Genomic DNA, 27,929 nt, shown 5'->3' with positions numbered 1-27,929 from the left:
CAAGCAGCGCATGTACAATTTGAGATTCATGGAAACTCCTACTAAATCTATAATTTGCAGCTTGTTTCCAGACTTTGCATTCACTGCAGTTTATACAGCATCAAATGTTATGCATATTGTTTTCTATGCAAACCATGCTAATAAATGTAATCCCCGTTTAGGATCCTACATTCTGTATGCCTAAATGACATCAATACTGATAATACAAATGGTGTGCTATAATACAGCCAGGTCACAAATTGCTCCCATGTCTCTGAAAGTCGGTATTTGCAGCTTTAGGCTAAAGCCCCATGGTACGATACGCAGCACTAAAGCTGCGGGAACACATCGCATCACATTTGAACAAAAAGTTCATGGAGTTTTTCCTCCGCAGACTGTTACAATTATGTCTACGGGTGAGCCGCCGGCGTTTCCGTAGATATAATAGACATGCTGTGATTTCCAAAACTGTGCCTTTTGGAAATCGCAGCGTGTTCGTGCTGCAGTTTTAACCACAAAGTGAGAGATTATATATCTCCAAAACACCATTTCACTAAAAACATCTGCATCCTTTCCAAGGTATTCCACAGTACTGAGTGTCCACCATTAGGACACCAAGAACTGCAATACCTCCACTATGGTCTTACCACTATGTATTCTTCTGTTCATGAGCCCGAAGGAGGAAACGTATAGAGAGACTCGGGGTACCCCTTTTGGTATTCACAAAAGGAAAGAAAAGATCCAGCACCGGCGGCAGCCATGTGTTATGTAGGTCTCATCTAATGTTTTTTTGTCTTCGTGGACTGGTATGAACCATATTTTTTTTTTTTTATATATTCTCTCTGCACTTTGGTGTTCACGCAATGTTTTTTTTTAGAAACTAAAAATAAAAGCCATGTTTTAATCTAGCAATTTTCCGGTGCTGGATCTTTTTTCCTTTTGTGAATACTGCTCTATTGCCCGGTCTGGAGGGCAGATTCGTGCACCGAAATATATCAGACTATCCATTGCGGTGGCTGTGGTAAAACCATGTTTTGTACCCCTTTTGGTACACTGGTCACAGCTACAGACTGTAGCTATAGTTCAACTACTGTGACCTTTGCTATTTAATGTGATGTGAGCAGGGGGAAATGTGGTAGATACAAATACCTTCCATCTCAGCCCCTCACCATTTATTAAGCTGCTCTACACTATTCAGTGGGGGCTACCAGTGTTAGCTGTAATATGGAGCCTTTGCTACATCTTCATATTTCTGACCTGAATATGCTTATCCTACTGTCATTCACCTGTGGAATGAAGAGATGATACCTCACTAGTGCACTACATTTTTGGCTGTGTTTTTTTTGCCCAAGTTTGAAGGTTTTATCTTGTGGCGATACTGCAATGTCTTTCTATTCTATATACAGGGGGTGATGCAAGTATGCTACAATAGCATAAACATTAAGGGATCTTAGAGAACACCTAATATTTAATTATCCCCCCATAGATTTTACCCTTTGTTCTGGGCATACCCCTTCTAGCATTTTCAAAATTGGAGGTGATCATTCTGACAGACACGTCTAAAGACCATACAACAGAAACCAACTCCTCGACTAACGTTTGAAGCACAGTTATATTTTTTGGAATTAATTTTTTTGTTGATCTGTTCAGAGTTACATTTTGATGAGTCATTTGTTCTATGCTGGACGTTTGTTATTTGCATCCATTTTCTTAACATGTCAAAATGTAGAAAACCCAACTCCCTGTCCAAAACCAATTTTATGTGAGGTCAATGTTAAATATAATGCCTTTTGCTGCAATCTGGAATTGGTGATTTGGGAAAAAAAAACTAAAAAAACAAAACACCCACCGAAAAGAACCTTAATGTCCGTTTAGAAAATCTGAAAGGGGAAATCCTTATAGGAACAGAGAGACACTGGACTCCATTTCCGTTTTTATTAAAAGTAGATGTGTTTGCGTTCACAGAACGGCTTCACAGTTCGTTACAGGTAAAAAATAAAAGTCAATAAAAACAGTAAATGGAAAGTGGTTTCCACTTTACCAGAGTCTTAAAAAGAAGTTAAAAAGGACACTAAAGTCCCACCATAGCAGAATACACTGGCGCATCTGTGGATAAAACAGAATTGGAGATCAGTTAGGTAAATGTCACATGTAAATTTGTAACTCATAGAAAAACTGATAAAGGAAGCCTACTCACGCATATAAAGTCATATCAGTGATCTGCATATACATAGGTACTGTATATAGCAAGACAACCCTTTACACAGGCATGCTTTGGGAAATAAGGTCTTATAGCAACTCTTAAGACATCAATAATAGGTTATATGAACTGTCTACCAGGGAACAACTACTGTTGAAATAAGTACAGGATAAGATTAGAAAGGTTGTGTAGAGCTCTCCAGCTGCAGAATAGGCTTCAGTGAATTGTATTCATAGCATGATGCTATATCTACAATATGGTTGTAGAATCTGGAGATAAGTCTCATAGGAAAAAACAAGTCATTCCAAGGTAGACAATCATTCATGCAAGAGTTAGTCAAAAAGTTGCAGGAAAGCAGAATGTCCAACCATCTGTCCAAGAAAAGGTCAATTTAACTGAGATGCATCCTTATCACAGCCAAGAAGCAAGTCCACAACATAATAGGAAGCTAGTCATTTCTATTAATACTTCTGTACATCAGATAAGAGGCTATGTACATGTGACATGTCAGCTTTCACACATTAGTAGTCAGTGAGGTGGTGAGTAAGACTAGTTCAGTGTCAGTTAAAGGAATAGATGCAATAGAGACAGTTAAGATAAAGTGACAGTCACTGAGCTGATGGGATATCATCATTTGTATCAGGGTCAAGGAGAATCACATCCACTTTACTTTTTGGGCTGCTTTGACTCTCTGGTTCTGGAACTTTCCAGTCCATCTTTCTTCCCTTTTCATATAGGCTCTTCAACACTTTGCGGAAGTTGTCCGGTTCTTTTCCATTGCAACTGAGCTCTAAGTATTTGCGATAGAGCTGTAGGGCTGTCCGAGCATCTTCTATACTATCATGGGTCTCCCCTTGTATCTTAAGATCTATAAAGACAGCAAGGCAATAAATAAGTTGAAGTTTCCCCCCCATTAACACAGTTTCCTAGCTTTACCAAGGTCAACATGGCAAACATGACTAGCAAAGCAGGCAAAAAAAATTTAAAACAAAAACGTGAACAACTCACCAAGGAAATACCATGCCAGGTATCGGAGAGAGATCATCCTTTTACGTGGCATGTGAAACAAGTAGACAGTGTCAATCACTTGATCCTTGGGCACCTACAGCCAATAAATAAGAACTTTACAACTGGTGAATTTTTAATAAAGGTGCAGTTTCAGATTAATGTTCAATTCATACCATTAAGTTTATGACCCGGAAATCTTTTTGAAGGCCGTGACCCACAAACTTCACTCCTACGTCAATGAGAAACCTTAGTTTTAAGTAAGTGGACTTCAGTGTAGTCAGATGCTTGGAAGAGATCTTGGCATCCAAGTCACCAGGCTTTATTCCAGAGTATTGTGTAAGATAATCCACCACCTACAAGAACATTGGATCCTTTAAGAAAATCCACACACTTGTAAACACCATCCTTATAGTAAGTGGGGTGTGACCAGCTCACCTGTTCTTGGGTGGATATATAATCATCAATGAAGGGTACACCTTCATTAGGACCTTGTCCTCTTACACAGGTAATACGAGCAACTGACATCTGACTAGGTTTAATGGTCGACTTTGTGCCATCACTACGTAGCTCAGCTTCTTCCTGTGAAAAGTCACATAGGTTAAATGCAAAGAATCAAGAGTATTAGAAGTGATGTACCATGTGTATCCTGACAACCTAACTAAGGCTTGGTTCACACATCAGTATGCCATCCGTTTGAATTCAGTTTGAGACTAAAAACAGACGGATGCACATACTGAAATGAATACTGTGAAATGCAATCAAATTTTTTATTTCCATCTTCACTTGTTACAAATTACATTAGATTCTCCTTCTGTAGATTGGCACTTAATAAGCACAAGGTGAAATGCCTCACCTGCTGGTACAGATATCAAGGCAAGCATAAGGTATGCCTGTCTTGATGAATTTTCCAAACTTTGAAGTTCAATTTTAATGTAGAAACACTTCTAACCCCCCCCCCTCCCCCCTCCAAACAGGACATCCACCTTAAAGGGGTTGTCCCATCACAAGGATCCTATCTATACTGCTGGTTAATGTGGATGTAAGACCTTTCCTAAATACACTGCTTCAGCAAAACTGCTTTGTTTGTCCACTATCTTACTTTATTCAATTTTTTGTGGCCACAGCCCTGACCTAGCTGCTCCTGAGTCAAATGATGTATCTGCTGCTCTCAGGGGGGAGGGAGGAGGGGCTAAGTGCAGGGAGCCAGCCTGTGTATCTAGCTAATCCTGTGTCTACACCACGTGACCTAGCTCCCTGCACTCAGATAGAGGAGAGGAGCTGCTTTCATTTCTTCTGTTCTCCCAGTTATCAGACTAGCTAATTCAGTTGTGTTCATTATGGCAGAGACAGGCAGTCTCTGTATGTAACACAGAATGGAGTTGCTGCTGCCTGTACTTCATAGTCCAATGTGGGTGGGCGGAGCTACACAAATTTGGGGGCGGAGCTAAACGGCAGGTTGCCTTTGAAACCCCTCCCACCAAATGATGCAAGAAACCAGGAAGAAAGAAGATTTTACAAGAGTGAAGACTGCTGAGTATGTGAGGTGGGAATACCCCTTTAAGACTAAGGCCCTACATTGCGGTTCTTCCTGCAGCACTTTTAACAGAAAGTTCAGAGTTTTCTCTGCGAATTGTTACAATTAAATCTACAGGAATGTCGTTGCGGTAGTCACATGAATCCCATCCACTTTGCTATTACTGTAGAATGCCATGATTTTTTCCCCATCTCAGCTTTCCAGGTCGGAGCTGAAACATTTTCACCATGCCAAGCGGTTTCTGTAATGGTTATAAACTTCTTTAGGAATCCCAGAAACCACACAGAAGCATCTGCACCATTGTTTCTGTAATTCTAACCACATTAGGTGACAGGCTGGGTGTTCCAATTTCATTAATAGTTCAGATGGTAATACGGTATGTGGTCACACCAGACAACAATTTAACAGTGGCAATTGGTATACCCATCCAAAGGATAGGCAATAAGTATATATTTGCTGTAGGTCTCACCCCCAGTAAGTGATTTCTTTTGCAATAGAAGGTACAATATGCATAAAAATATATTATAAACAGGCACTGAGTAACTTCTTGTGCTTGCAAGGCACTCTACTTTTGTATTTGACCAAAATGCAATAACCCTTCCCAAAAACTTTACCTGGTTTAACGTAACAAACTCTGCATCCAGCCCCACCAGTTCTCCTGACTGTGGCATCTCATTCAGCAATAACGGAATGAAGGTGGCATGACACTTCCTTTGTTTCCTTGCTAGAGAAGCTTCTGCTAGTAACACACTGGCTTCAATTGGATTCTTAACTAAAGGGAAATTTGTTTTTGTAACGGTTAGTAAAGTAGTCACTGAATAGTGAAATTAATGAAAAGAATATAAAATCTTACTTGTCAAGTTGTATTTTGTATTCAGGTTCCTCTTGGTATAGAACAGTATTGCAGGGACTTTCCAGTTCATATCAAACTGTACAGCCTCACACTGAGAAATTATCAAGACATATGGATATTAACAGTTACATAAAATGGATAGCAAAAAAACAAACAAACAAACAAAAACCTCAAACCCCCATAACTACAAGAGCGATCCCTGATCTGCCACAAGCAACATTTGTCATAAGTCCTAATCATCATCAATGCCGTTAGAGGAGAGTCTAGCCCCTATGCCAACAGTTTCTGCCTCTGCCTCTTCGAGTAGTGCATTCTATAGTTCAGACAAAAGGAAATTGTTATAGTCACAAATGTCTCAGTCTTGGTCAGAAGACCAAGTTTATGCCAAGTATTTGTATTGGCAACACATTCATACATGTAGAGTCATATCACCGCCAAGTCTTTTCCCAGTCTGACCAAGCATTTTTTCTAGCCTCTCGTAAGAGACCACCTATCCCATTTAACAACAGTCAGCTGTCTTTGACCTCTTCTCTAGCTCTCAATACTCTTAAGAATTTGAGGCCCCAAACAGAACACTATAAGCAAGGTCTGGTCTTACAGGGAAGGCGACTTTATAGAGGGGTAATATTACATTGGGATCTCAGGTTTTTAGGTCTCGTTTTATACTCCCCAAAACCTTATATTTGCAGCTGCTGCTTGACATTGAATACTGCTGCCTAGCATACTTGTAACCAGAATACTCAGTCTCACCTGTTTTGCTGACAGTTTCTCTACTTCATGTATATGCAACAATGTCATTACAGCCACCTAGGTGCATTACTATACATTTAGAAATCTACTGTGTTCTTACCACATACTGCCAACTTATCAAGATCTTAAGTATTGCCTGAGACCTGCGTTATTAAAGACTGCTTTAATGTTAAGCTAGTTACTTTCATGTTCCTTACCTTATCCACAGGCTCAATGAGGAAATCATTGAACAGATACCACTGTTGATGTGTTACTCCCTGAAAAGAAAAGCATCACTTTACACAGGTAACGAATATCACATAAGGGGATGTATTTTATAGCGGTGTACATGAGGCATAGTCCAAAATAAGCAATAATCCTGTTGCCGTCTAAGACACACCTCTTTTCTTTGGTGATAGGTCTCTCCAACTTTTATGTGTGCTACTAGGCTGCCACCTGTTCGAGGATCCAGGATGTGAACGACAGTCGCCATAAGGTCATACACATTTGTAGTTTCGTCTGCATTGTTGTCAGAATGACTTGGCTAAAAGGAAAGTCATGGTAAATATTTCAGAAATTATGACATTATGTATTATATTAATTTGTAAAGCAATCAAGTTTTAAAAAGGCTTCTTTAGCAATCCCAAAGTACTGGATAGACAGTTTTTAGTCAATGACCATTATATACAAGTTATAGAAATGAATGCCAGAAGGCAAACTTCGCTTTCTCACCTCCTCATTCTCTGAACAATTAAGAACCTCTAGCTCTTTGTTTTTAGATAGTTTCATCTTTAGGGAATAAGGGACCCACACATTGCGAAGTTCTTCAACTGAAGGCAGGAAAGATGGGTGGGCGTACTCAGGGTTGTTCGGATCATTCCTGACAGCAAGAGCAGAGAGTCCATTCAGCAAGTGCACTTACATTTAGCATTGAAAAAAGTTGCAGTTTACAGAGGCACAGTCTGAAGTCTCACATGTAGCCATGAAATCCACTAAAGGTCTACATGTGGTCACATGTATCAGCAAAGTCTACAAACATCTTCTAATTCAAAGTGATTCATATTGCACCATGTAAGTTTAACCCCACCCATGTCTCACTGCTTCGTACTAGGTACAGCAGTGCTATATAATGCAATTTGAGCTGCACATTTGGTTTTCAGAGTCACTACATAAGGCGTTTAGTTACCATTTCTAAGCAGGGTTGTCAACCCGGATTTTAGCTGTACTACTTAACCCAAAATCATAGGCAGACTTTTGCCACAGATCACTTATCTTAGAGTCTTTATGTATGCCAAGTCTACAGTACTGAATATAGATAGGAAGACAATATTGTCATTTGCATTACTATAGACTACTTCCATCAGTTTGCAGATTGGTGACCCTGTCTCTACTCTATGTAGTACAACAAGCTTAGATTTTACTAGTGTAATATACTCACTGGAACACAATGTCATTATGTTCAACATACAGCTCCCCCCCAAAGTGCAAGGCTCGTGCAAGAATCTCACCACTGAACCACAACTCCACTTTTCTGAACAGCCAGCGCTCCAACAACTCAGTGTATGCAGCTTTATAAATATAATCCAAAAAAGGTTCATAGAAGTGTAACAGGGAATAGACAGGCCCATACCTATATATTTCTATAGCCTGGTCTTTCAAAAAGTTGACTGGAGAAAGTTTGGATCCGTCTCCATAGCCATGAAATATCTAATTATTTTAGTGATACTGGATTCATAGCAAATAAAGGTTGCTATGGGGTTTCCCCATAACATTGATCCAATAGAGCAGTTTCTCTGAAATATCACGCACTGCTTTTGATTAAGGAAAGATCCAAATGTCATTGCTTATTTGTCTGAGAAGAGGAGTTACACAGCCTCCAATGAGAAGCAGCAGGGGAGTGACTGACTCACTCAAGTGATATGTGATATTCATGTTATCAGGATACAGAAGTAGCCTCTGATTTATGCCCTTACCATCCTTCTTTGCTAACTTCATTGGGCTTCGGGTAGTTCAGTTCTGCTTTTCGCAGGGCCTTTTTAAAAGCATACTGCAAAGTTTAAAATATTAGTGTCAGAAAAAACAAACCAAAATGAATCTAGAAACTTCATGGACAACAGGTTTTCTTTTGAGTTACAGATATTGAAGAGCTTTGACCATCTCTGCCTGTGTTGTGCATATTTACTTCATAAACACAGTGCTGTACGTGGCATAATTACGTGTACATGTATTATAAAGCATAGTGGGTGTATTCAAGTCTGTACATATAGTGTATGTATTTAGGAATATAATCTTCAACACAGTTTATAGTCTGAAAAGTTGCCACCAAGATGCCCCTAGATATCTGCTCTGAGTTTTACAGTTTGCATTGTTCTGATTATCCTGCAACTCCATATGGCAGCCCTTAGTATGGCCATTTTGGCATGCTCCAGTGTAAGAGTAACCAAGAGCACTGCCCATGTATAGGAGGGAACTGAAGTAAATTTTTTTTTTTTTTTTTTTTTTTTTTTTTTTTAATATGCCATAAATTGTAGAAACCCCTCAAACAAAAAAAACAAACTGATTTTAACTGCACCTCTGCCTGAGTCCTCCAAAATTCTGCCTCCTTTGTGCTGTTAACTTCACAGTTTATGACTAGTACATCAGGTAGACAGCGAATGTTACGGGTCTGAACCTGCAAGTAGAAAACATTGAAAGCATCAACCTATTACAGTGGAGTCTAGTTTTTGTCAAAACCTGGGTCAGATTAGTCATCTAAAAGCAGAGGGGGAAGAGAGAAAACAAAACAAAGACACTCCACAAACTACACAAGAAAAATTGAGAGCAATCCTGAATTAGTTTACAGGTTCCATATAGTCATTGGTTAATTTGGCACATGCTGACAGCACTTACTGTAGGTTGGTATTTCTCACAATTTTCACACCAGGCCTGAGTGTTCTGCTCCAGACAAATGCTTCTCCTTAGAACGTCTACAAACTCAAAGTCTGGAGGAGGGGATTTATCTACAAGAAAATTATAAAAGGATTTAAAAAGTAACATTTATTACAATATAATAAATTCATTTTCTGCAAAAAAAATAAAAATGTTAAAAATCCTGCAGTAAGTCCACTAGCCAGCAAGTTATATGTTTGTGCCTTATCCAGTAGGATATGTTCCTTAACAGCAGCCACCTCACATAGTTGTGATCAGTGTGCCATCATGTATATGTAGTCAATGCACTATAAACTGTTAGTTTGAGCTGCAATCCTGGCCTTGTTTTAAAGTCACTACAAAGAGCAAGTTTGTAATCCTGAATATTATTAGTTATATACAAGTTATGCAGCACTCACACTTACTCTGCCCACTGTGATTCCACCTACCGTAAATACCAGGAAAAAAAATCCTTGGGGACGGCAGGTCGGTGGTCAGTTTAAAAACCCATTGAAATGAATGAGTTTTAAAACTGACCGACGGCAAGTCATCCCCAGTCAGTTCTTCCTGAGATTTAGGCAGAATCACGGCAGACAGGTACAAGGTGCAAGTGTGAACACCCCCCCCCCCCCAAAATATATCCATCACTGGTTAAGAGGAGCTGCATATACTCACAGCTTCAATTTCACTAGTGTTGCAGAGGGGTGAAGCATTTTATTATTCTCCTGGCACTTCATTACCCCAAAGGAGGGGCAGCATGGACTTTGATAATCAAGGGGGTCATTTAGTTAAATCAGAAAGCATATTTAAACATTTAACCTCATATGCCAGTCACAGCAGGAGTTATTTTACAGATAAGTAAAGGTTTTTCACTTGTGGAGATACCAATTTGTTTTTTTCCCTTTTATATCTAACAGCCCTAAGATAAATGTGAGAACATTATTCTCTACATAAATGCTATAAACCTTAAAACTCAGATGCTAGAAATGTTAATTTTTCTGTAGTGAGTGGTGAGATTGACAGATCAGGGTTTTTTTGCACTTCTAACAAGAAACAAGGTCTTGGAAAACTATATTGAAGATTAAGGTTTATGAAAGCAGGAATGCAGAGGGGCATTAAAAGTTGCTAGCTTAAAATCAGAATGTGTAAATCACTAAAGGGTTAAAGAGTGCATAAGGAACCAAACTTATGGCCAATAAGGGAGCCATAAGGTTAAAATCTGCAGTTACAAAAGTGACATTTTACAATGTGACTGTTAGGGGTCAATATGGTTAACATTGAAAATAAAACCTGAACATAAAGTCTTAAGGTTTAACGAGAACTTCCTTTTGAGCAATAGGCGATTTCTCATGACTCCACCTTTAAGAAAACTTGGCAAGTTCCCAACTTTATGAGTAGCTTGAAGAGTGGATGTGGCAGGTGCCAATCTGCTGTAAGACTGGTAACTGGCATCCTGTTTACTGATACAACGTGACATTAACAGTTTTGTGTTCCATGTAAGTGCATGGTTTTGGTATTGTTGAGCATTCTTGCCTTTCCTATCCATTAATGTAAAACAATCAGGCGCTTGCGATTATGCAGATCTGCAACTAAGTAATGCCATACGACTAAATAATATTCTGGCCAAGTCTGAAACTTTTGTAAAATCCCCCAGAGCTACAATAATCAAGGGCATGGTTGAGATATGGTTTCCCGCCATTTACATATGCACCAACTTGAAGTATAAACTACTACATGTCCTTTCAGACTTTTTGCTTTCTGTAAGGTCTTGGTTCAAAGAGTAAATTTTCTGTACTGAAAGATATTGTGCAGTAATGAATACCACATGGAAGTCAGACAGTGAAAATGCACTCCACTTTAAAGGAGCTGTCCGGAAATTGGGAAAATTCCATGGATACTAGGGAGGATTAACAGTCTTGTGCCACGTCCTTGTCATAAAGGACCCTGTGACCACTGAAACCAGTCAGTGGCATTAGCAGTCATTTGTTCCTTAACACGACTTCCAGCAATGAAGGAACAGCATGAGACCATATGCCACCAGCAGTAGACGATGCGCTGGGGATATACTATGTAGTTACACCTCCCCTGACTTCCACTGTAGAATAAATTTAGAATCAGAGTGTACACCCAAATCGATCTAATGCAGTGTAGCGAGAAAGCGGGCTCTAGGGCTTCATAGCTCCATGGGTTGGACAGCCTGATCCAACAGATGTACCCCTCTGCTGTAGCAATGTGGCACATGCAGGCTCATGATCACTGTGGATGCAGGAGTGGCCCATGCGCATGGGTAGAGATACACATGCCTGGCAACTATTCCATTCATTTCTATGGGACCGATAGCTGATCTGGTAATCCTATAGGAGTGGCTAGAGCGGCAGTCAACTGAACACCAGTTCCATTGACATGTGGCCACATGCAGGTGCCAGTTCTTGTTATTACATTTATCTCATATTATGCAAGTGTCTAAAGTGGGGAAACTATCATTTTAATGTACATTTCCTTAGCCACTGTATAAGTGTGGTGATATTATATGATCTGAATGTTACTGTAACATACCATTGCTGTTAGTCTCAGGGTAGGACAGCGTAAAGAGTAGGGTGGTTGATAAGCGCACTGTCTCTTTACCACAGCGGCACATGCTGCAGTTCTCCACTTCACAGCCGAAGAGCTGACCAATCACAGAGCCCCCAGAGGATGAAAAGCAGCTGAGAAGAGAAAATACAAAAGTCCATGAGGTCAGTTTAGGGCTCGTTCACATCTGCGCCCAATCTGTCGGGTTTCCGTCTTCTACAGACAAAAGACGAAAACCCAGACAGACCGTGTCGGGCCGTGTTTTGTGCTCTCCACAGCGAAACCGGGGTTTGTTTGTTTTTTGGGTTTTACCGCGGAGAGCACTATACGCTCACGGCCAGACACTTTCCAAGCCCATTCAAATGAATGGGTTTGAAAAATAAATGCAGGTTTCCATCTCCTGTCCAGTTTCAGGCAGGAAACGGAAGCCTACATAACGGACGCCGGGGCGCAGATGTCAAGTTTTAAGTGAGTCTTTAGTTTTTGCAAGTAGCAAGAGTTTCCTTATTGATTATTCATTCAGTCAGACTTTTTCCCTGGGGTGACAACATATAGACATCTAATGTAAGTAAGGCTAGGTCCACACCTGTTCTCAGGCATATTTGAAGAACTGAAACCCAGGTGTGAACCTAGCATCTGCAGTAGCCATGATCCTCAAGATCCATCCCTAGGAAGCAAGGACTTCCTCACCCAGGTGTCAGCAAGAATCAAGGATCTCCTTGTTGGAGCCATATTTGCAAACTTTTTTTTTTTTTTAAAAGGAAAGTAGTTTGTCAACAACTTGAAGTGTTATTGCTTGCTAGGGAAACTTTGAACTTGCTGTACAAAAGTAAAAGTTTACAAAATAAGTGTTAAAAAAAAATGAAAGCCAAAATAGATATTGATTGAAAGTTTGATTTTGTACCTTGTGCTCCCAACACCACGATAAGCTTGAGGACCTTCCAGTTCTTGTGTTTCTTGGTGAAGTTGCGTCAAAAGAAAGCGACACCAGCTCTGAATCAGGCGACCAAGATTCACCTTTCCTGTGGCCTCATCTGAATCAGCCAAAATGAGTCCCAGTGCTGCTGCCTCAGGGATGGTTCGGAAAGCCCGCAAAAAGTTACTGGCCTTTTAAACAAGTAGTAAACTTTAGGTTACATGTACTGCAAGCACAATTCCAGTCTATTGAGTTATTCTAGTGCCGGTACACTTTGCCCAAAGAAGAAAGTCAATAAATTACAAATCTGATCTATTCATTATCCACCTTTAAAATTTTCCACCATCCCATTTTTTTTTTTTTTTACTTGATACTGCTACAATGTGGAAAATGTGCAGCAAGTGGTTGCCTTCCCTTCTCCACACCCAGTGTCAAAAAAGGACAGGAGCGTAGGATCCATGCCACTACCTATAGAGAAAATATCGCTTTAAATATTGGTGGTGTGCACTAACAAGAAAAAACCCACAGTAAATTTATATAGCTTGAAGATTAACTAAGCCTTGTCATCTGAACTATGGATTTAGGAATAAGTAACTTTCCATCATGACCAAATCTGTACAATAGAACTCTGGAGAAGGGAGAGCTTGAGACATCAGCAGTGTATAGAGTTCTCGGTAAAGAGTTAAAGAAGATTTGACTGCAAGGAAGTATCTCCACACTAAAATTCCTACTTGGCAAGGGTCTCCACGTGACAAATCCAACATATGGAACAGGAATCCAAGCTCACAGCTCAAGCAGAACTCCTTCTGACAGAGGTGGTTTTGGACCAAGCATCTGACTGGTTCCAACAGGTACATTAACTACATAAGAAAATTACAAGGAAACAGGGTTTAAAATAATTTTCAGCTGTGATATCTGGAAGTAATACATCCACAAATTCCACTTCAACACAAACATACATAATCACCACATGGTCTGCGTAAATGAACATTGGTGCTCTTGTATCCTGAATACATAAATTACATAGCATATTTTGCAGCAAGTTGAACCTATCAAAATTCTTTCTACACTAGTACACCAATCCATTTACTTAAAATATGCCGCTTATGCGACACTGAAGCCCACCTGAAGTTAGTCAACAGATTTCCTGGCTTAGAGTGCAACATATAAATCTATATTATTAATGTGTCAAGCAGCAATCTCTCAACGTCAGAGGTAATTGTACTTTATTCACTGCTCCATAATTTGGCCAGTCATCTACCACCACCCACACAGGACAGGCCCCCTGCTTACCTGGATCATGCTGTTGCAGTAGGCGTTGGGAATATGAGGCTCTAGGCCAGCAAACAAGGTTTTATTGTAGTGTTTGAAGTCAAAGTCTTCTAAACCAAGTTTTGAATATTTTATGGTGACCTGGGAAAGTAGAATTTTTCTTTTAAGCGTTTCACACGTTGCCAACAGTGAAAGTATCATACAAAGCGTACCTATTCCACAAGAATGCTTACATAAAAAGCACCTTCAGTGATAAGCCTTCAGAAATCATACAGGAGAATTAACTTTACAGCACATCTTAAGCAGAAAGTCTATTTTCTTTATCAGGTGGCTTTCCTGTTTAGAGTCATTTGTAACAGGAAAAGGGTGTCAAGTTCTGCTACACTTCGTAAGCACAATAGCCTCTTTGGCCACCAATATACATACTTTGAGTGAGTTTTGTCTCCGAACTCAACACTGTAAATTGTTTCTAACATTCCCTGTACTATTCATTTATGTAAAGTTGTTTTAGAACTGGCAAACAAACATATAGCTGAGACTATCCCAAAACCCCATAACATACATTTAAAAGGGAGAGTCACCAGGAAACCTGACATCAAACCAATCACAGTGCATTGTAGGGGCCCATCATGCTGAGCATCATAATCCAATAGATGCACCATTACTCGGTGAAATTTCTTTATAAAATTTATGTAGCTCAAGGGGTCAGAACCTGAGGTGTTAAAATTGGAACAGTCCTTGTAAGTTCTGACACATCCAATGAGCTTCATTTGCTTCTTCTACAAAAAAATAAATAAATAATTTTTGGTACCACTGGTTTACGGTCACATATACACTGATATGAAAGGTCAGATTCGTTTTTCCCTAAATATCTGCATTGTTCATGAAACAACCACTCAAAATTCCTTAAAACCAGTTTTATTCCGAATGGTCTGTTCCTCTAGTAATGTAGAAATAAAGGTGACACCCTTGTAGACATTATGTATTCCTGCAAATAAGACGGAGCATGCCTTCGAGCACGCACAAGCACTAATTCTTGGAATACAAATAATTACTGAGACATGACAGGTTTGCTCAGCAGTTGAAGTGCCAAATTGAAGTTATTTTTATAGAACCTGCTTAGAGCCTGTTTCCCTAGGCATGTCTAGAGTTACAGATTACAGAAACCCTGATATAATGCTACCATAAGTGTTTGTATTCCCCTTTCCCCCCACCCCTCCGATTCTCCCAAATATATATTGGACAGGTGAGCATGACATGTGAGGGATCATCTGGAGTGACTGCCGGATCAGAATACATGGTTTGTAGTCGATAGAAACATTTCATATGAACCCAAACCTTGCTTCACTTATATTTAGAGCTTCAATGCACCTAAAATAGATTGCATACCATTAAGAAGATATTTTATGGGGATGGGTTAGTCAGCATGGAGAATACGTTTCAAAGCCATTAATACCTAACCTCTTCACTATGACAGACTTTCAAATAATTCACAGAATAGTCTTGCTCTAGGACATGCGCTATGCTTTACATTACTAGATAATAAAACTAAGGACAGACAACATAGAAGAAGAATCTACACAACCTTTCTGTACTTTTTTAGCACCATATAGAGATGAGGTTCTTCTTCTCTTCCAATAGGAGATTCTGGAACTTGGCTGAAATTGTCAAAATCATTTTCCAGTTGATATGGCACCTAAAAGATAAAGAACCACATAGGTTTACAAAGTTTGGTACAGATAACAATTGCATCATTTAAAAGTGTATACAGAAACCTAAATTTAACCCCAATTATCTTACACACACCCCCCCCCCCCCTCCCTCCACTCACACAAAAAGCCTCCATGACCGAATACTTCGAGTTAATTTGAAGTTTGTATCCTGTATGGAAACTTAAGAGTAATAAACTGACAATTTTGGAGTATAGGATATGGGATGTTGTGAGAATTTGTAATATACATTTAGCCTGTGGCCTCAGTGCCTGACGTTGTGGCTGCTCAAGAAAGCTTATTCCCACTTTGCATAACAGTGAAGCTTTTTAAGTAAAGTCTCTGCACCATTTCCAAGTATGCATTGTACAGACTGCACTAGTTGTGTGCACAGGGAAGGAGTCGCCTGATCAGCCTGAAGGCTTCCTAAACAGAAGCTATGTAATGACAGGTCAACAATCAATGTTCTGCCAGCATGCCCTTGCCTGCTCTTACAGCTCCCATAGGCACACACAGTACTGTCGTTAGTGCATGTACTTACAAACTGAGCATTGACTTTGCACAATAGCAGGTGGAGACATAGTTACAGTTAAAATATTTAAGAACATCCCATATCTTACTGAAATACTGTCCCTTAACACATCCTCTATTCTCGGTTAGGCTAAGACCCCATGTTGCAGAAACAACTTTTTTTGTTGCGGTTTGAGCCAAAGCGAAGAATGGCTACAAATGGAATCGCCTTAGCCTTACACTGGGTTCACACCAGTCCTTGCACCAAGTTCAGGGATTCTGTTCCCTTCTCCGCATGAAAGATGGACAGAAAAGTGCTTCAAGCAGTGCTTTTCTCTATGCATTTTTCACCCATTATAGTCTATGGAGTCCACATGTTTCCTAAGGTAACCGCTTTTTTCGTGTGGATTAGGTTCTGTTCAGGGGTCTCCAAGTGGATCCCCCAAACGCAGATGTAAACATAGCCTTGGGCTAATTGCAGACAGTGTGTATTTTGCCTCCAGCAAACTAATTGTTCAGTTTTTGCAGACAGTGTGTGTTCAGAATCCGTGAAGTAGGTCCACAAAGTCTTCAGTGTGCCATCATTTTGCGATCCTAGTTTGTGGATCCACACCACGCACACGGAGACATTTAATGATATTCCTAGCTCGTCCGTGAAAACAGCTGGCATACTGATGACACACAGTACATCAGTGTGCTGTCCTAGGCTTTTAGTCTCCCATAGGCAAGTCCATTCCGCAAAACTGAACAGAATAGGACCTGTTCTATATGATGTGGCGTAGAGTCATGGCTTGCACACTGATCAGTGAAAAACATGGTCATGTACATGTGCCCATAGAAATGAAAGGGTCAGTGTGCCATCCATGTTTTTCCTGGATAGCACGCTGACCTCGCCTACGGTCGCCTCCAAAGGGCCTTAGACATACTATCAGGAAAGGGGAGGATGTTACATGGCAGATCAACATGTAGAGAGGGAAAGTAGTCAAGTATTCAAGATGGCAGACTGTATTGAACTTATAAGCCTAGACAGCAAGGAGATCTCACACAGTCTGAGAAGGGGTGAAACATAAGCGGTGTAAGAGTACAGAGAATGGAAAAACCCCATGGCAGATACATTTGAAAGTCTGATCTTTCCCTGCTATGAAATATTAGAAGCTTGAATTTCTGCAGTTAATCTGACAGACAAGAGCACAGGAAAATTGATCTCTTTACAGATTCCCTAGAACTTTACTGAACTCCTCTGTAGTTTAGCCAACACGTAAACAGCTTAAAGTCAAAGACAAAAGTACTACAGACCTGATTTCTGAGCCTTGTTCTTGGATTAGGAGAATAGCCAATAAAACCAACTTGTTTCATGGTGCGCAGTATCTCTGGATCTACTGGAGGAGCATAACTGAAGGAAGAGACTTGTTAGTACAAGCTATGGCTACATGCACAAAACAGACCTGTATTCCAGTTATCCATATTGCATCTGCAGTCATTCTAAATGGATCATATAGGCAAAAAACCCCTACACAAACCTCACAGTGATTTGTTAAAACTACAGAGGTGTATATAGGGAGCCACAGAAGTGGTCTGTATACTGTGACCAGTGATTGTTCATTGCAGATATTTCATATAATATATGAAAATTTACAGTCAAGCATATGAGGCCTAAGGATCGGCTCAGTAACCAAGCACCTTAACTTATGCCAGAAACTACTACAAAAACAGCATCAGTTTCCTATTAGGAGTTTCAAAACATACTGACGCTGGGTTCACACCAGAGCCTGGACTCAGTTTTCAGGTTTCCGTCTTCTGCATGCAGAAGACGGAAACCTGTCATGCCAAGTCCGGCCGTGAGCGCCGGTGAGCGTTTTATGCACTCTGCGGTGAAACCGGGGTTTTTTTTGTTTGTTTGTTTTTAAACCGGACACAGAGTACTGCATGTCAGACTGTGTCCGGTTTAAAAAAAAACAAAAACAAAAAAAACAAACACCCCACACAACACGGTTTCGCCGCGGTGCGCATAACACTCACCGGCGCACATGGCCGGAGACTTTAAGCCCATTCAAATGAATGTGTTTGAAAGATGCCGGCAGGTTTCTGCCTCCTGCCCGTTTTGTGCAGGAAATGGAAACCTGCAGAATGGAGTACGGGCGCAGATGTGAGCGAGCCCTGAATTTTTAATTTTTTTTTTTTTTAATGTAGATTGTGAGCCCCACATAGAGCTCACAATGTACATTTTTCCCTATCAGTATGTCTTTTTGGAATATGGGATGGAAATCCATGCAAACACGGGGAGAACATACAAACTCCTTGCAGATGGTTTTTTGCCCATGGCAGGATTTGAACACCAGGACTCCAGCGCTGCAAGGCTGCAGTGCTAGCCACTGAGCCACCGTGTGGCCCCTTCTGAGTGAGCCCTGAATTTATCAGAAGTAGGCATTCATGAGTCATTTTTAGCAGCCTCTCCCCCTACATAGATTTAATTAAAAGAAAAAAAATAAATAAAAATAAACTGGTAAGAGCACAAGAAAAAGTTTCTTAAATATATATATTAGAAAGTTTTATATTGACCTACACTATTTATGAAGAGTTGTTTTGTTGTTCATAACCAGAGGTATACGTCACCTGGTATATACTTATAAGATACCCATTTTGAGAGAAAAGCAGGTGGCAAAGGCAGAACCTCATCATACGCTTATCTCAAAGCACAAGATTCTCTTTTTTTTTTTTTTTAATAGCATAAGCATCTAAGATATTTTGTCCCATACAACTCATCACCCTCAACCAGAGGTGTCAGATTAAGTCTTAACTCTAGTTAATATTCCTTCATACCGTGGAGCTGGCATACAGTTAGCAGATGGCCAGTCGGAGAGCAGGGACTCATTTATCAGTGGCACAGGGATAAGAGAAAGAGGCATAAGATCCTGATTCCAGTCCAGATGTGGCAGGCTGTCCACCATGCATGGCAGTGCAAACTCAGTGTCACGTGGATATGTGTTAAACGTTGCCTCTGGAGTGTCTGCCCACAGATGTACACAGCCATCAGAGTCTCCAAATGCCAGAACTTGCTTGCTAGCAGACACATCAAAAGACATAATGAGCTGGCTTACAGTGCTGACGTGGAATATGTCTGCAGGGCTAGCCAGACCAGTGGGTTCACAGAACTGGCACTGACCTGTAAACAAAGGAAAAAAGATGGATAGTTAAATATGTCCAGAAATTAAATGGACAAAATAAAATGTTTCATAAATTAAAAAAGAAAAAAAAAAAAAAAACACAACAAAACTTCTATTTATATATAAAGACTCACCACGCTGGGAAATAATAGCTAGCCGGGAAGTGTATGTAGGGACAAAACGCAAAAAGAGGGGATCAACATGAACTTGAAGAGGAGTGATAGCCCGCATCATACGCAAGTCATACACTTTCAGGAAGCGGTCACAAGTAAGAACATTCATGCGGCTAGAGAATCCGCATGTCACCACAAGATTTCCATGGACATCGAAGTCAGACAAACTTCCAGAGTATGCTTCAAACTCGTGCTCAACTTTAAATGAGCGTAGATCACGTAATGAAAGCTGTGAGTCAGTGAAGAGAAAAAAATTATATAAATATATATCACAAAGTAAGATATGAAAGTTTGTCATGTTATGTACATCAGCAAAAAAACACTGCAGTGTCAGGATAAACTTAGGGTCCATTCACACAGTAACGCGAGGCAATTTTTGTGCTTATTTTTACAGCTGTAAAAAGACGTTTCCATTGAGTTCTATAGTAAAATACGCCTGTATTTTTACATCCGTAAAATAACGGATGTAAAATTACGGACATAAAATTACAGGCGTATTTTACTATAGAACTCAATGGAAACGTCTTTTTACGGCCGTAAAAATAAGCACAAAAAACGCCTCGCGTTACTCCGTGTGAATGGACCAAGGAGTTTTCTAGGCAATTCATTTAATTTAATTTTAAATATAAGTGTCAGGCCTGGAACACATCTACGTTCGGGTCATTCATCACTGGAGCCATGTTTATTACATTTGTAGAGTGCACCTAGTGAGGTCAGAAATCTCATTCATCTACACTCCCCCCACCCCTCCAACTGTCATATGACCAAAGCAAAAAGTGAGTGATTAGACTTTCAGAACATGCTGCGCTCTACAGGGAAGCTCTAAGGGCTCTGGGGCAGGGGTTAAGTCCTACATGTTAGAATATTAGTCATATTTCTAAATAATTCTAATTATTCAGTGCAAGGTATGCACTAGTAAGCTTCATTTGTTCCTAAATAACCCCCTCCCCTGTTAATAAGGTTTACCTGCAAGTAAATATTTTCTACATTTACAACTTTAAAACCAATTGGTTAAAAATAAGCCATGTCAATAAGGTCTCAGACTGCTGAAGATACTACTCATGAAAGCAGGATAACAGTAGGTCTCAGGTTTTCATTTGCAGTACAGCGTAGATTTGTTGTTGTTTTTTTTAATGTAGATTGTGAGTCCCATATAGAACATACAAACTTCTTGCAGATGTTGTCCTTGGCAGGATTTGAACCTAGGACTCCAGTGCTGCTAACCACTAAGCCACCATGTTGCCCCCAGTACAGAGTTAATATTTGAGCTACACAGCAAAGCTACAGTATACAGAAACCAGAGACCCTTCCATTTATAAAGTTGTCCTCCATACTCTTAAGCACACAGACCTTTCCAGATGTATGTCCACAGAAGAAGAATCGATTGGATTGTCGCATTACTGTTACACCAGGAATTTCAACTGTATACTAAAAAAAGAGAAACAAAAGACAACTTATCTATAGCTGAACAGCAGAGAACAAGATGTCCAAGTCACTGAGAAAAAAAGGAAAGGGAGCAGTTATTCGTTCGGCAACCTTGAGGTGGGAATGAGAACCTTTAACCCCTTCCCGACATTCGCCGTAATAGTACGGCGCTGCTGGGAAGGGCTTCCCGCAAACCGCCGTACTATTACTGCGGATGCATGGTGCGCACACAGAAACTGTGTGCGCACCATGCACAGCGGGTGTCAGCCGTAATACACGGCTGACAATGCCCCGTAACACCCGCGGTCGGAACCGGGTCCGATCGCGGGTGTTAACCCCTGAGATGCCGGTGATCAACATGACCACCGGCACCTCCGGGGTTACAGTGTCATATGGTAGCGATCGGCACCCCCCGCACCGGTTTCGCGGGGTGCCGGTGTTCGTAGGGGGCAGCCCGGGGTCTGATCAGTGACCCCGGGTCTGCCCCTTCACTTACCCCGTCCTCGCACCTGGTTGATCCTGCCGTAAATGAAGCTGTCAGCCTGTGCGTCTACACAGGCTGACAGCTTCCTATACAATGCAATACACGTGTAACACGTGTATTGCAGCGTATGTGTAGTGAAGCAGTGATCAGCCGATCACTGCTTCAATCCCCCATGGGGACAGAAAAAAAAAAAAGTTTGAAAAAAGTAAAAATAAAAAAAGTTTAAAATAAAATAGAAATAAAGACCCAAAAATCCCTTTTTCCCCATATAAAATGTTTTATTATGTAAAATAAAGAAAAATAGAAAAAAACATTACATATTTGGTATCACAGTGTCCGTAATAACCTGAACAATAAAATTAAAACATTATTTAACCCGAACGTCGTAAAAAAAAAAAAAAAACGTAGAAAACCGCACAAAATAATGATTATTCACCACCTTTCCCTTACAAAATGTTCAATAAAAAGTAATCAAATGGTCAGATGAAAACCAAAATGGTACCAATAAAAAGAGGTCTTCCCGCAAAAAATAAGCCCTCAATCAGCTCTGTCTAGCGAAAAATAAAAACGTTATGCCTTTCAGAAGATGGCGATGCAAAAACAATAGATTTTTTTCCCTGAATTGAATTCTATTCTGCACAAATAGCAACGCATTAAAAAAATCATATAAATGAGGTATCGCCGTAACCGTACCGACCCGCAGAATAAAGGTAACATGTTACTTATGCTGTACACTGCACGGGAAAAAAAAAAATGGTAAAAAGCAATGCCAGAATTGATGTTTCCTTTTACATCCCACCCAGAAATAGTTAATAAAATGTAGTCAATAAGTTACAGGCCCCAAAGTGGTGGCATTGAAAAGTACATCTAATACCGCAAACACCAAGCCCTCATATGGCCACATTGCCAGAAAAATAAAAATCTACCTTGTACAATGTGAAGACAAAAACCCCAAAAGTCGCCAAATCATTAGGACATAAGTGGCTGCGACTAGAAGGAAATGTGTAAGCGGTGCGAGCGTTTTCAGGGGACACCCCATATTTAGAGCTTATGAGAGAGAAGACACCAGCGCTGATCCCCCAGAATGCCCCTCTTCCCCGTCCGTGTCATAGGAGCTAGTGGGAAAATAGAATGGGATTTGGTGTGCCCAATTTACTCCGCACAGCTTACACATTGACTTCGGGGTTACTAATGCTCACTACATCACTTGATAAATTCTTTGAGGGGTGCGGTTTTCAAAATGGGGTCACTTTCTAGAGGTTTCCACTGTTTTGACTCCTCAAGGGCTTTGTAAATGCGACATGGTTCCTGAAACTGATCACAGCCAGATCTGCCCTCTAAAAGCTCTTTGGCGCGCCTTCCCTCCTGCGTCTCGCTGTGCGTCCATATATTAGTTTACACCCACAAGTGGGGTACTATAGTCGGGAGAACTTGCCTAACAAATTGTGGGATGCGTTTTCTCCTTTAACCCCTTGTGAATGTGAAAATTCTAGGGTTAAACGAAAATATTAGTAAAATAAATTCAAATTTGAAAATTTCACCTCCATTTTGTATTAATTCCTGTTAAGCACTTATAGGGTTAAATTACTAGGTATATGTTGTTTTGGCTTATTTAAGGGGTGCAGTTTTGAAAATGGGGTGACTTATGGGGGGCTTTAATACAAGGGTCTTTCAAAAGCCCTTCATAACTGGATTAGGCCCTTTAAAAAATGGGTTTTGGAAATTTCTTGAAAATTTTGAATATTGTTGTTTCACTTGTAAATCTTATAATGTCCGTAAAAATTAAAAGGGTGACTAAAGTTTGATGCCGACATAAAGCAGAGATCTGGGACATGAGATTTATGATATAATTTTGGCGGTCTGACTATCTGTATGTAATGCACATCATTTCAAACTTTATAAAATGCATATTTTTCAAAATTTCCACCAAATTTCCAATTTTTTCATAATTAAACAAAACATATCAACCAAAATTTACCACTAACATGAAGTACAATGTGTTACGAAAAAACAATCTTAAAATCACTTTGGTAAGTTAAAGCGTTCCAAAGTTATTGCCACATAAAGTGACACGTCAGTTTTGAAAAATCGAGCTTGGTCAGGAAGTCAAAAAGTGCCATCGGCGGGAAGGGGTTAATGACCAAGACATCTTGCTGTAAGACATTTTACTTTCTAAAGTGTAGACTCCGTTATAAGACAATGGGACCTGGTTATGCTACAAACAATTCACAATTACTGCACATAAAGATAAGGTTCCACATAAACTATGTAGCTAATGTCAGCCATGACAGGTGACCATTATGTCAGTTACCTTTTGCGTTTCTTGCACGGTGTTCAGATCCATCTGACTGACATGGTTCTGCATACCTCCCATGAGTAGGGTGTTGCTATCCGTGAGTAAGAGACTGTGGTTGTCCATACTTTCATCCATCCTAGAAGTTCACAATGAGGAGCAACACATTAAGGGTGCATTCACACTACGGAACGCCAGCGTGTATCACAGCCGTACACGCCGGCGTTACAGCAGGGCGGCCGGACACTTCCCGTTCATTTCTATGGGAGCCGGCATACGAGCGCTCCCCATAGAAATGAATGGACTGCTTTTTTTCATTCTGTTCTATGGGGAGCGCTCATATGCTGGCTCCCATAGAAATGAATGGGAAGTGTCCGGCAGCCCTGCTGTAACGCCGGCGTGTACAGCTGTGATACACGCTGGCGTTCTGTAGTGTGAATGCACCCTAATACTACACGAAAGTTGCAATTTGTATGAAAGGAGACACTAGAAGCGGGAGGTACTGGATTAAACAACAGCCCATCTAGGAGGTTATCAAAGTCCAGTTAAATCATGTATAGGTAGAAACTCACATGTAGTCAAAGATGGTTAGTCCTCCACGTGTCACACATTTCAGATTGTTCTTTGTAAGGAAAAGCACTCCATTATCTACACTTTGGATCTGCCGGATGTCATTAGCAGCATGCACTTGGAAAGATGAATATCTCTCAAGGGCAGGACTGAAGAACGATGTGGCATGGCCCTAAGAAAGAACAAGAAAAAAAAAAAAAAAAAAAAAAAAAACATAAAAAAAAAAAAACAAAACAAAACACACAAACATAACTTTATGAGTATTGCTGTAGTCATATTGAAACAGAATGAGCACAGAGCAGGGCTGTGGACCCCACAGGTAAAACCGCAGTCTCAGGCAATCTGTAAATATCCATTTAATTCATTAAACTGAATTCCTATAAAAGTATGTATGCAACAAACGAAGCATCTGCTCCATTCAATGTCTATGAGGCTGATGGGTTGCCAAGTTATCCAACTTATCACCTATCCACAGCATAAGTGATAAGCCCTTAGCAGGGCAGCCCCTTAATACATCCCATTTCCTGCCAATACTGGGGCAATATTTATAAGTGAAAGTAGATTTTGATTTTATTAATACTCACTCCATGGTTCCCAACCCACAGCATCTCTTCATGAGTGTCAAAGTGGACGGCTGATACAGGAACTCCAACTTCAGATACAGTTGTGTGCAGCTCAGAGTACATTCCTTCCATAATGCGTACAGTCTCTGGGACAGGAATCCCTTCCAGACCAACACGCTCATGGTCTAACTCTACAGTCTGCAGAAGAGTGGAGTTCAAGTGGGGATCAAGGACTGGATCCAAAGGAGCATGTAAAGCGGGCGTGTACTCTGCCAGAGCTGGGTCCAGCCCATCGAAGTTCATGGCTACTGGTAAATATCTTGGCCGCCAAATTGGAACTGGCAATCGAACTGGCACTTGAACTGGGACTGGAACTGTATCTAAGAGGGAAAAAAAACAAACAAAAAAAACAAAAAACATGTGAACTTTGCAGTGGATTGTCTTGGACCATATACAGGTTTGAAAAAAAAAAAAAAAAAAAAAGATACATAAAAAGGTACAGCAAGTGAGTGCATGCCAACATCTATTCGTCTGCTGGAGTCTATTATCCAAGTCGTGACCAAACAGCACAATATTGATTTGTGCAATAGGATACTTGACCTGTTGTGATAGGTTGCCCATACTGCCCAGTATATTTCATTGACATATCTACTTCAGAAGTAGATGGTAAAGGGTAGTTCTAGCATTAACCCTTGGAGACTGACATCTTCCAAAATTCATCACTTTTCTTCTACCAATATAACAGCTTTGTGCAAAAAAAAAAAAAACAAACCTCCCTTATCTCTTTTGGAAGAGTGTGTAGGTTTAAAGTAAATTTTGCATTGCTTTTTACCATTAAGGTTTTTTTTGCTGTTCCTTGATCATAAATGTGTTAAATAATCTTTACAAAAGTCAGTCTTATTTTTTTGGGTGAACAATAAGGAGTTTGGGCTTCTAAGTCTGAGAGGCAACATTTTTATTTATCTATGGAGCTGGTTGAAGGTTTGTTTTTTGTTTTTTTTAGGCAAGATGTACTTTAGGTAAATCAGTCTTTTTAATTGTTTTTATTCCATTTTTGTGAGCAGAGATGGGAGTAGTAATTAGGAGATTTATTCTGCTGAGGGCAATCACTGGCTTCAGCAGAACTCGGGAAGAGACCTGTTGAGCAGAAGGACTGGAACCCAAGAACTGGTGTAGCAAGAGAAGTACAAGGTCCTCCTTAGGACTCATACACATAATTGTGCGCTAACCATGTTTTTCACACCTAGCACACAGACCCATTCTTATGGCCCCATACACACGATCGTGCATTTTCCATGAGCAAAAACTCAGGACAGGTCCCTTTCCTTCCTATTTGCCAAGTGCTCACTAGCCTCAATGAATAGAGCAGCACATGGACAACATCCATGTGTCATATTATCACAGCTCATGATTGTGCACATGTTGCCTTAATATTTCCCCATTCCTTTTGTAGCCACTCTTGGTATGTATTGATTAAGACAAAATAAACAGCTTTGTTACATGTGCCTTAGGCTGGATTCACATATTGAGGAGGGGGGCATTGAGTAGTAACCCATGCACTAGTCTGGTATAGATGGTGTAAATGCAGCACATCATTTCACTATCTGCAGAGGTACCTCCGTCTGACAAGTTTACTATAACTTACACCAGAAAGCTTGCACTAGTGTTACCTGAAACATATGCCAGTATCTGACTAGTGTAAGTTCTGTCCCACAGGAGTCCACCTGATCAAGAAACTCCAACCTCTTAATTCAGGTTCATGTCATACCAGCTGGCATCTTCCCTATTCCCCACATTGTGCACGTCCTGCAGATTTCTAGCTATAGACCCACACCAAAACTCTGCAGAGTACAATACAATATTAGCAAGTGAGGTTTTAGATTCTATTCACCCATCAATAAAACAAAATCGCATGAAGAATTTCAAACCTTCCTTGGTCCCCATTATCCACATGCTGATGATATAGTGAACACGTCATTGCAGCAACTGAAACCCACAGCTAAAGGCTGCACCAAACGACATATGTAACACACACAGATTTAGTAAGTGAATTTTGGTACAGAATTTTGTTGGGGAGGCAGCACTGACCATATGGGGGCCAGACTAATGTACAACCTTGTAGTACCTGAACCAGCAGACTGTTATATATAATCTTGTTAGGTCATGAGATTATTAGAGTAGCATGCAGTATTTCCCACCATAGCTAACAACTTCATTCAGGTGATACGATCTACATGCAGTATAAAGCATGGAGGACTGCTGGAGAAGGTGCCTTAGCAACAGGGACTTGTAGGGGTAGTGTCTTGTGTATAGCACAACCTGCCCACCCGGACCATCATACACTATCAGAACCACAACTTGCCAGTGCGGGCTGTGCCCAATAGCAAGCTGCCAATACAAAGAGTGAACAACTCCATGAACAGGGCTGTAAGAAGAGCCCCAGTAATAACACTGCAGGTATAGACGTATACACTGGAGGACATGACTGCAGCATCACTAGCACACGAGACTACAAAAGAACATATACTTGGGACGGAGTAATACATCTGCGGAACCTCCACCCATGGCTGCACCGGACACACCGTGAGCTCCATCTCCTAACCCAAAAACCCCTACTCCACCATTACCTGCTACGAGCCCATCTTTGTATGAAGACCCCGCCGCCACAACCTATCCCCGCCTCCAGCGCGACTTGAGTGGCAGTGCAGTAAACCAATCAGTGAGGAGCAATAGAATGACTTAGCCAATCAGGAAGAAGCTGGATGCAGCTTGTTGACGGAAACGGTGGAGGAGTGTGAGTTGAGAAGGCAGGACGGAAAGAAAAGAGAGTCAAACTTACTGCAGGATAGAGACTTCGCGTATGGCAAAGTCTGCAGGTTACTGCGCCTGTTTACGAGACTTTGTTATGTAAACACTACTTTTATTTTTGGTAGTAAAAAAGTAACCATGACTGATATGAAGCAAATCTATATAAACATGTTAAAAACCACAACACAAAAAAGTAACAAAAACCTCAACAAAAAATGTATTGCTTCAAAAACTGCATAAAAAATGATTCCCAATTCTTGG

At 40.5% G+C, this 27,929-nt stretch overlaps 1 protein-coding gene across 3 annotated transcripts; it reads right to left on the bottom strand.

Moving 5' to 3' along the window:
- Positions 1–1,900: 1,900 nt before the first annotated feature.
- PAN2 (poly(A) specific ribonuclease subunit PAN2) lies at positions 1,901–27,542 on the bottom strand. Of its 3 annotated transcripts, none has more exons than XM_075265614.1 (26): positions 27,488–27,542; positions 24,882–25,240; positions 24,300–24,469; positions 23,746–23,866; positions 20,876–20,953; positions 19,487–19,754; positions 19,009–19,351; positions 17,485–17,581; positions 15,555–15,665; positions 13,991–14,110; positions 13,429–13,557; positions 12,686–12,888; positions 11,767–11,915; positions 9,193–9,302; positions 8,876–8,974; positions 8,277–8,350; positions 7,036–7,183; positions 6,704–6,847; positions 6,522–6,581; positions 5,575–5,665; positions 5,336–5,493; positions 3,623–3,766; positions 3,361–3,540; positions 3,188–3,281; positions 2,845–3,047; positions 1,901–2,085 (listed from the first exon to the last, which is right to left on the bottom strand). In XM_075265614.1, the coding sequence occupies exons 2-26, from the start codon at positions 25,161–25,163 to the stop codon at positions 2,017–2,019; spliced, it is 3,645 nt and encodes a 1,214-aa protein (XP_075121715.1). In that variant the 5' UTR covers positions 25,164–25,240; positions 27,488–27,542; the 3' UTR covers positions 1,901–2,016. The 3 variants fall into 3 exon arrangements, with proteins under 3 accessions (XP_075121715.1, XP_075121714.1, XP_075121713.1); XM_075265613.1 differs by having other exon boundaries at positions 2,850–3,047; XM_075265612.1 differs by lacking the exon at positions 1,901–2,085 and having other exon boundaries at positions 2,396–3,047.
- Between the last annotated feature and the right edge of the window lie 387 nt (positions 27,543–27,929).

This window comes from Leptodactylus fuscus, chromosome 2 (assembly GCF_031893055.1).
Source record: "Leptodactylus fuscus isolate aLepFus1 chromosome 2, aLepFus1.hap2, whole genome shotgun sequence".
Taxonomy (NCBI): domain Eukaryota; kingdom Metazoa; phylum Chordata; class Amphibia; order Anura; family Leptodactylidae; genus Leptodactylus; species Leptodactylus fuscus.
Note: the sequence above shows the minus strand (reverse complement) of the source record. Positions and strands in the feature narration are given on the sequence as shown.

What these genes read in the sequence shown, in the direction of transcription:
- PAN2 (XM_075265614.1), bottom strand. Translation starts at nt 25,163, where the DNA reads ATGAACTTCGATGGGCTGGACCCAGCTCTGGCAGAGTACACGCCCGCT. An exon ending in TTTGGAGGACTCAGGCAGAG is followed by an intron (nt 8,351 to 8,875) that starts GTGCAGTTAAAA and finishes TAAACTTTGCAG; the next exon opens with TATGCTTTTAAAAAGGCCCT. An exon ending in ATTGTTCAGAGAATGAGGAG is followed by an intron (nt 6,848 to 7,035) that starts GTGAGAAAGCGA and finishes CTTTCCTTTTAG; the next exon opens with CCAAGTCATTCTGACAACAA.